Source organism: Vombatus ursinus, unplaced genomic scaffold, assembly GCF_900497805.2.
Source record: "Vombatus ursinus unplaced genomic scaffold, bare-nosed wombat genome assembly UNPS02014810.1, whole genome shotgun sequence".
Lineage (NCBI taxonomy): Eukaryota > Metazoa > Chordata > Mammalia > Diprotodontia > Vombatidae > Vombatus > Vombatus ursinus.
Genome location: NW_020954588.1, coordinates 48,650,522 through 48,660,245, shown reverse-complemented (window position 1 = coordinate 48,660,245; position 9,724 = coordinate 48,650,522). Strand labels below are relative to the sequence as shown.

Genomic DNA, 9,724 nt, shown 5'->3' with positions numbered 1-9,724 from the left:
AGGCAGGCAGGCAGACAGACAGATAAGCAGACAGGCAGACAGGCAGGCAGACAGATAGACAGGCAGGCAGGCAGACAGACACAGAGACAGAAAGGCAGGCAAACAGACAGGCAGGCAGGCAGACAGACAGGCAGGCAGGCAGGTAGGCAGAAATAAAAATGTGAGCAGCAGGAGGGCGTCTAGTGCAAACTGACATGGCCAAGGAGTCTGCATCCCTGGGTTCTGGCCCTGGCTTTGCCCCCTGGCTCACTTGGGAGACTGTGAGTTCACTCCATACCACTCACTCTGGGCCTCAGTTTCCTCCTCTGCAAACTGAGGGGATTGAACTAGGAGCTTTCTGGGGTTCCTTCCAGCCCTGGTGGGAGGAGCTTCTTACCCCGACTCTAATCTCTGACCCTCTGCAGGTGCGTGGGGCTGGCATCCAACTGACCAGGAGACCGGAGCCCCTCCAACACCAGGGCCCAGCAGGAGATGCGAAGGAGGTACGGACCCTGGCCCAGCAGGATGAAATCACTGGTGACAACTGCAGGTCATTTGTCATGGGAGAAATGATCACTTCCGACACCTCCTGCTGGAGTCTGTGATGGACCCAAGCCACACCAGGAGAAGGCCTGGTGACACCCTATCTCCCATCAATATTGCAGCAGGCTGTGTCAGCTCCAGCACTGGGGGGGAAGGGGGCAGGGCAGGGGATACAGCCAGGTGAAAGCCAGAGGAGGGGCTGGGGCAGGGAATGGGCTTCTCCTCTGGCCAATGACCAGTGACTGGGCCCCCCCCTCCTGCCTCTCGTTTGATACACTAATAGTGGCTGCCTCTGGCATTTATTACAATATAACTTGGTCATAGGGGCAGCTCAGTGGTGCAGCAAATAGGGTGGAGTCAGGAGGACCTGAGTTCAAATGTGACCTCAGCAGACCTGACCAGAGCTGTGTGGCCCTGGGCAAGTCACTTAACCCTGTTTGCCTCAATTTCCTCATCTGTAAAAACAACTGCAGAAGGAAATGACAAACCACTCCAGTATCTTTGCCAAGAAAACCCCAAATGGGGTCACGGAGAGTTAGATGTGGTTGAAACCACTGAACAATAACCATTTCATTCTTTGTGAGTCCTGCTCAAAGTGAGAGGTGGGCACTCCTATTCAGGCAGCCACCTCGGCCATGAAGGGTGAGGCTGCCAAATAAGTGCCTTCTCCCTTTGGGGTAGATGAAGGTGGGGAGACCAGACCCATGATTTAATTGGTACAAGGAACTTCTAGTGTGCAGACTCCCTCTACCCTCACAGAACAGCCCCTGCCCTGTGGCCGATCGTCTCCGAGCATTGCCTGGGGTGCCGTGAAGCTAAGTGGGTTACTTGCTTAGGGCCCCACGGCCAGGATGTGTATGTCAAAAGCAGTATTTGCACCCAGGTCTTTGTGACTCAAAGGTTCGTGGTCTATTCTACCATGCTGGCTCTCCACCTTCTCCCACGCCACCCTCTTGGAGCCAGTCCCGGGGAAGATGTACCAACTGTGTGATCTGCACTTGGCGAGGAGGCATTTCTGCAGCTTGGACAAGGTGGGAATGTTGTGCCCTGGAGGTAGCTACTCCCTGGTGGTTTGAGGCTCCACCATAACCATGCTATGAGACTGACTACAACATTCATACCGATGGGCTTGGATTTGCAGGCATTAAAGCTATGATAATTTATAAAAATCAAGGTTAAAAAGTGACCCTCATTGCAAAGCCATAACTAAGTCAGAGTGCCTGGACCTTTGCTGACCTCTGACCCACCCCCACTGGCTAGGAGCTCTGTGCCTCAAACCTTGGCTTCTTCACAGGCCTGCCCTGGGCTTCCCTCAGTGATGCCTTGCTCCTGGGGTTCCTCAGGGGGGCCAGCTGTCCTGTGAGGGGCTACCCCCTCTCAAAGCCAGCTCAGCTGTCCTCTGGAATGCCATCATCTCCCCACGCTGACCCGTGCTCCTGATTCCCCTCTGTTTGCTGTGCTCTAAAGAGCTGGTTCCTCTGCCTAAGCCAGCTTCTGCTAGCCTGTTACAGAGGGCTGAGGGTTATTTTATCTTTCCCGTAAAAGCTGGTGTTACAACAATATGAGTTTCCATTCCCCTTTCCAAGATTTCTTCCCATTCCTGCATTAGCACCCCTAGAAAAAAAAAAAGAAACCATGCTTATGGGAGATCGTTTTCAGCTGGGCGTGAACAACCTTGATTGCCCTCCTGGGCTCGGAAGGGGGTGGGGACAGGATGAGTTCACTGCCACCCTCCCCATCACTCCACGTTCCTCACCAGCTTCTGCACCTCCAGCAGGTACCGAGAGCAGTCCTGGTGGCCGTTATATACTGCCAAGTCCAGCGCGGTGTAGCCATCGCCGTCCTGAAGGGCAGGATCCACCCGGTGCGAAACCAAGGTCTGACAGCACTGAAACGACACCATTGGGCAGAGTGAGAAGGGTGCTGGCCTTTGCCACATCTGCATCCTTGCCCCACACCCACCTCTCCAGCCATTTGAGGTCTACAAGGTGATTTCCTCATAACTCTCCCATGAGACAGGTGGTATACATATTTCTGTTGTTCAATCATCTTTCAGGCATGTCTGACTCTTCATGACCCCATTTGGGGTTTTCTTGGCAGAGATACCGGAGTGGCTTACCATTTCCTTCTTCAGCTCATTTTACAAATGAGGAAACTGAGGCAAACAGGGTGAAGTGACTTGCCCAGAGTCACACAGCTAGGAAGGAAGTGTCTGAGGTCAAATCTGAACTCAGCTCTTCCTGACTCCACATCTGGCTCTCTATCCACTGTGCCACCTAGCTGCTCAGTGTGCATATTACTGCCCCCACCTGACAGGTAAATGGCTTGGCCAGGATCACTCAGCTGGTAACTGGTCATTTGGAATTCACACCCAAGCCTGCTAACTCTAAGCCTGCTTTCTGCTCTACCATCCTACATCCTAGAGATGTACAGGTAAGGAATATGACTTCCTTACCATGTCTCGCTCATTTCCTTCTTCAGGGGTAAATGTCTTGTTCATGGAATCCTAAATCATCAGATTAGGAGAAACGCTGAGAAGCAGCTATTTAACTTGTACCTGAAGGAGAATTCCTCCTCTATCATCCCTAAGTGTCACCTGCCCTCACCCTGGAGCCCTCCAGTAATGAGGAACCCACGACTCAATGCAGCCCATTCAGCTTGGGAATAGCTATAATCGTGAGGGCCTTTCCCCTGACATCAAACCAAAACCTGCTTCTGCCAAGAGGATCAGCCAGGCTCTCTTTGCTCCTGGTTCTGACCTGGGGAGCACACAAGGCGAATCCCTGGTCCACTGACAGTACTTGAGACGCTTCAAGGGAGAGACGGCCTTCTTGTGCATCTCCTATCCTCCGGTGTAAGCATTCCTAGCTCCTCCACTGAGTTCTATTTCATCATCTCCTGTGCCCACATCATCCTGCTCACCCTCCTCTGGATATATTCCAGTTTGTCAGCATCCTTCCTAAAACGAGGCACCAGAATCAGGCTCCTGATGCTGAAAGCTGCCATGTTCTCGCAAGGGCAGAGGCCAGCGGGACCAAGGGCAGAGGCCGGCAAGACCATCACTCTCCTTGTCACTGACCCTCAGCTGCTCTTCCCGCTGCCCAAGATGCCATCAGCTTTGGCGCCTGCCGGGGCATACTGCCAATTCCTAGAACACCACCAGACCTTGTTCATAAGCACAATTGTCTACTCAGACTCCCCCCATATTGTGCTTGGGAGATTATTTGTTTAACCTGAGTGTAAAGTTTGACATTTTCCCTATTAAATGTCATTTAGTCCTCTTTGACTCACCCTTCTAAGCTGTGGAGCTCTTTTTGGTCCTGACTTCCATATCAACCACAATGAGCAGCATATAGAGAGAGCTTCAAGATTTGAGAAGCACTTTGCATATGTTATCTCATTTTATCCTCACAACAACTCTGGAAGGTGGATGCTCTTATGATCCCCTTCTATAGATGAGGAAAGCAGGACCCTCTGCCTCTACAGGAGCTAAGTGCCTCTGTATCCTTGCTGGGTCAGGCAAAGTCGTCCCCCTTCGGTCATCTGCTCAATGGCTCATGACTGCTCTTCAAGCAAAGACTGGACTTTGGAGGATGATGAAGAGCGATCTTGGCGTCTCGTTCAGGCAAAGGTTGCACCCGATGGTCTTTGAGGACCCTGAGATTCTGCGACTCCTGGGTCACCTCCACACCCAATGGGAACTCTGACTTTGTTGCAAGTTCTTCTTCTCTAGATTTCTTGCCTATGACAGAGAAACCCCAACACTCTGCACCAATTGGCAAGCTCTGATCATGGTCTCAGCCCTTATTCACAAAAGGGCATCGGGCTCATTGCTCCATTCAGGCTACGTCTGGAACCCAAGGGAAAGAGAGTAAAAATGAAGTCTTGAAGCGTCCCTGACCTGTTGGCTAACCTATTCTGTTGTTCTCCTGAAGTTCAGAGTCAAGGGACTCTGGCTTCTGAAACCCTCCGTTCTAACCATTTGCTTTTCCACATGGTGCCCTCGGCCAATGATCTCTGGGTGAGCAGGAGTGCGCCGGAGTCAGCTCACACTGTCCTGAGAGAGAGCCAAGTGTTCAATTTTCAGTGGGAGCATTCACACCTTGGAAATCAGCAAACTCTGCTAACCAGGGCTTGATTTACTGTTTCGTTGATTGTCTGGACTTGAGAAAATGATGGAGAGAATGTTAATAATAAAGACTAACCTTAAAAGTGTTGTGTGTGCTCTTTTTGGTTAAACATTTACCGGCACACCACTGGGCACGTGTACCCTGGGGTGTAAAAGATATTCTATTGGGATACTTAAAGAGAACATTAGACCTGGGAAGAGCGTCTTGGCCAGCTGCCCTACGGCCATACCCTTCTCCCCACCTGAAATAGACACCGCCTGGATGGGGACCCCAACCTTCAGAGCCTGTGCTTACCATTCTGATGTCAGACAAATTTCAACAAAAATGGAATTAAGGGAAAAACATGAAACAAGGCTGAAAAGGGAGGGTGGAGGCAGAATGAAGAGGGCTTTAACATCCAGCCTGAGTGGAGTTTTATCTTTTGAGTAAGGAAGGGAAAAGGGCTGACCTGTGCTTCATGATGATTTTGATAGCTCTATAGAGAGTGGATTGGGGAAAGGAGACAGCGGATGGGAGACCAGTTAAGAGACTATTATATCATCCAAGCAAGAGGGGATGGGGGCCTGAGCTAAGGCAGTACCTGTGTGAGAGAACATGAAAATGTTGAGAAGACAGAACTGACAAGACTGAGAAGTTGGTTATAGAAAGAAAGGAATTGAGAAAGGAGTCAAGGATGGCTCTGGGGGGCCAGGAAATGTGGTGGCTTCAATGGATAGAAGGAAACGGAAAGAAGGGATGAATTCAGGAGATGCACAACTCCTCATCTCCTCTTCTTATAAACCTTGGTTTTCTTCAAGGTCCAACTCAAGCACCATCTTCTACATGAAATCATTTCTTGTCCCTTGAGCTACTGGGACCTTGTTCTCCAACTTATCTGATATCATGTGTGTTAACAGATAGATAGACAGACAGACAGACAAATAGATATCTCATGTACACACACACACACACACATACACACACACACACACACAATGCTTCCCAGGGAGTATCTCAGTTGTGCCTTTTTTTCTCCAGTACTTAGTAGAGAATCTGGTACATGGCACGGGTTTAATTAATGCTTGTTGATTGGTTAGTTGGCTTCTATTTGGGGCGTGTTGAGTTTGAGATGTCCATGGCCCAGCCTGGCGAAGATTTCCAGCAGCCATTGGTCACTAGGGACTGGATTTCAAGAAAGACATTAGCTATGTTCTCCTGGATAGATGAATGTACCTTCCTCACCTGTAGACACTGGATTTGGGGGATGGGGTGAGGAGGAAAGGGGCAGGGAGAAAAAGCCCCCTCCCTAGGCTTCTCTTCCCCAGGATAAATATTCCCATTTCCTTCAACCAGCTTTCATACAATGTAGACCAAGACCCTTCACCATCCTGGCCCCCCTGCCCCACCTCTCCAATGCCTTTCCTAAAATGGGATGCCCAGAACTGAACACAATACTCCAGACGTGGGCTGGCCAGGACTCAGCAAAGCAGAACAATTGCCCCCCGTCCCCGAAGTCCTGGATGCTCAAACTGCCTCAGTGTCCCCTAATTCACCTTAGTTTTCTTGGCTATAATACCATACTGTTGACACTCAATGGGCCTAAAGCCCACTAAAATCCACTGGGTTATTAAAAATGAACTGCTCTCTCTAGCTAAGCCTTCCTTCTTACACTTGTGAGGCTGACATTTTGAACCCATGTGTAAAATATCATATTTCTTCTTCTTCCATTTCATCTTATCAGACTTAGCCCATGTTCCTTCTTAGGCCTGTGATGATCTTTTGGGATCAGGCCTCCATCATCTAGTGAGCCAGCCCTCCCTCCCACCTCCGTGCCATCGGCAGCTTTCCAACATCCTGATCCCACATGTGCTGCTTTCTCCAATACAGTGTCTGACCTATCGCCATGACTACCTGGGCAATGCTCAGATTGGAGGTAGGTGGGGGAGGTTGTTAAGGACTCCCAGGCCTTTCTGGGAAGTATGTCTGTGCCTTACCTCCAGGTGCCCATTCTCTGCTGCATCATGGAGAGGGGTCCCTCCCCAGTGATCTCGGATTATCTGGGCACCCATCAGAAGAAGCCGATCCAGAATGGGTGCGTGACCCCCCCTGGCTGCAAAGTGGAGCACTGTAGCTCCCTCATCATCTCGAGCCATCAGGCTGATATCTGTGAATGTGACCTACGAGGAAGGAGGAATGGGCATGAACGGAAGGAATCCTTTGTCTCCTAAACCCTATCTTGAACCCTTGGCCACACAGCCCTTCATCACCCTGGAGGCCCAGCCCACCCAGTCCATGTGGTGACAGAGATGCCAAGGAAGGCTTTTGTCTCGGCCCATTGAGTCAACCATCAGGTCATCAATGAGGGAGTAACCTGCTGGGCATCTCATGTGCCCAACCCCATTGTATATGCTCAGAAAACTGACTTCCTCATAGGTCAGCCTGTGAATAAGGGCACAGAGCTCAGTCTTGCATGTAGCTCATTCCCAAGTGCCACATTTAGATCTGATCGCACAGGCCGAACTTAACAACAAACCCAGGGGTTTAAAAAAAAAGGCAATTGAGCCATCAAATTCATTCCCAGCAATGCACAGAGGAGAGAGGGCCAGTCCCACAGCAAGGAAGATCTGGCTTCTCTGACACATCCTGGCCCTGTGACCCTGGCCTAGGCATTTCACCTCTGAAGGTCCCAGGCAGTTCTCTAAGATTATCAGTTAAAGGACAGGTGGCTCCTTGCACAGGTAGAGAGAGTTTCCTCCCCAGGGAGTTCCCTGCCCTGACAATATCACAGGGTGGGATTTCCCGGGGACAATAGTGCCACCATAACCTAAGTGGCTCAATCATAGGTACAGAGTATTTAAGAATGGAAGCCCCTAGTGAGCCTGGACTGGTTTTGATTCTTCTTTGAATTCCTAGGCCTTAGTACAGTAAGTGGATCCAGGTCCTGAGGAGACTGATCCCTCTGCAAACAGAGAGCAGAGACCCTCAGAGACCAGCTGAGGGAACTTCTGGGAAGTGGAGTCCCAAGGAGAGAGGGGTTTTCTTCCTGCCCTGGGCAACAAGAAGAGACTTTCACTGACATTTGGCATGGAGACAAGGGTTAGGAGGAGAGGCTGGGGGTGCATGTCTTGAGAGAAACAGACAGAGACAGAGATAGAGAGAAATAGAGAGAGAGAATAGCAGAAGAGATTTGTGTTGATTGCAGCTGGGCTCCCTCTGAACAGCTGGTGCCTTCCTGTGTGTAGGCACAAGTAGACAGGAGTGTGAGAGACTTAGCGTGTTTCAGTGGTGGGGTGCCTTCCGCTGCCTAAAAATTCATGTAGATGGGAAAAGGGCGCTTTTCCCCTTCCCTTTCTGTCCACTAAACGTCAGGCTCTAATCCAAAGTGTTTTCTGTCCTTAAAAGTTACTCACACCTCTTGTTTTAATTGATACTTTACTACCAGTTTATTCTAGACAAAAAAAGCTAGAATAATTCAGTCTGTTCCTGATGGTGTGATTCATCACAAATTAAGGAGAGGCAGCGATGACTTGGAGTATACAGAGATTTTTTTTTTTAAGGATCTAGATCCGGACCTTGGACCAGGCTTTATCGTGCCAGGCTTTATCCTGGATGGGGGCTTGAGCTACGTGATTGAGAATACCAATGAGTTTTAGTTTATTAATATCTAATAAATTTCCCAAAGCAGAGTAAAACAGAATCTGGGTGTCTTCCCCTCCCCCTTCCCTCTGGACAAAATGAGTCTGAGTCAGGAGTGAGCGGTTGAAGCTGAGGAAGGGAGGTTGGGTGAGTAAAGGCTCCCTCGGTTTCTCAGGGAAGCTGATTCTGATCGTTCTTTCTGAAAGCTGATCTGCTCCTGAGTGGGGGAAGGAGGGGGAGCGGAGATTTTGACTAAGGAAAAATGGACCCCGAGGACAGAGTCGGCAGGGAGGGGCCCTGACCACATTCACCAGGAGAGCGCTGGGGAAAGAGGGAGCAGCTGGTTTGCCTGTGATGCCAACCACCTCCAGTTGGACACCTACTTCAAGGGCTCCAAGAGCAGCTCAATGTTGTTGATTGGTTGGCTAATTTATTTTCATTCTGGGACTCAGATACCTTAATACAAGTACCACACATAGATGGTAAAGGCATCAGTGAGCTCTCTCTCTGCGAGTGCAAATCGCAACCCGTCCACGCCTTGTCATCCTGTGTGACAAGACGACTCCTCTTCCCCCTCCTCCCCCTCCTCCCTCTCCTCCCCCTCCTCTTCCTCCCCCTCTTCCCCTCCCCCTCTTCCTCCTCCTCTCCCCCTCCTCCCCCTCCTCCCTCTCCTCCCTCTCTTCCCCTCTCCCTCTTCTTCCTCCTCCTCCCCCTCCTCCCCCTCCTCCTCCTCCTCTTTTCTTCCCCACCCCAGCCATGGAGAGCCCACTACTTCCCAAAGCAGCCCGTCCTATCTGTAGATGGCTCTCCATAGCAGGACTCGCTTTCCCCTAACACTCTCCTGCCCCCTCCATCCACCCCTGGCTCCAAGTTCTATCCCTTGGCACTGAACAGAGCAGAGTCTAACCCCTCTTCCACCGTTTTCCAGTGCTTTCTTAACTACCAGCCTATGTTCATCATAATTCTCCTTTTAATACCTCAGTTAGAGAACTTAGAGCTGGAAACGACCTCAGAAATTCACTCCTAGATCTAGTCCAATCTCCCATTTTACAGAGGTTAAAAAGTGAGGCCTGGAGAGGGGAAGAGACTTACCTAAGGACTCCCACGTGGTAAGTGGCAATGCTAAGACACAAACCCAGGGCCCCTGACTCAACTTCAGCTCTTTTCCCACTGAGCCACTTTGCCCCTCAGATCACCCTCAAGTCACCCAGTTTAAGACTCTCATTTTAGTGACAGTTGGAAGGGAACTCAGGGGCTAGCAAGCTCCACACAAAGATGACCAAGAATCCCCTCTACAACCTATCTAACAAATGGTCACGAAGCCTAAGATTAGCATTCAAACTAATAAAGATAAACTTAAAACACCAATGAAACAATTTGACCTAAAAGAGTTCTCATAAAGAGGTGTGGGTGTGTGTGTGTGTGTGTGTGTGTGTGTGTGTGTGTGTGTGTGTGTG

At 50.2% G+C, this 9,724-nt stretch overlaps 1 protein-coding gene across 1 annotated transcript in view; it reads right to left on the bottom strand.

Annotated features, from left to right (window-relative positions):
* ESPNL (espin like) overlaps window positions 1-9,724 on the bottom strand; it is a 34,090-nt gene that overhangs the window by 15,394 nt on the left and 8,972 nt on the right. Inside the window, exons 4-6 of the mRNA XM_027875793.1 lie at window positions 6,626-6,808; window positions 2,279-2,410; window positions 396-491 (exon numbers count right to left, since the gene is read on the bottom strand). Coding sequence (XP_027731594.1) covers window positions 396-491; window positions 2,279-2,410; window positions 6,626-6,808 — 411 coding nt within the window. The remainder of the gene's footprint in view (window positions 1-395; window positions 492-2,278; window positions 2,411-6,625; window positions 6,809-9,724) is intronic.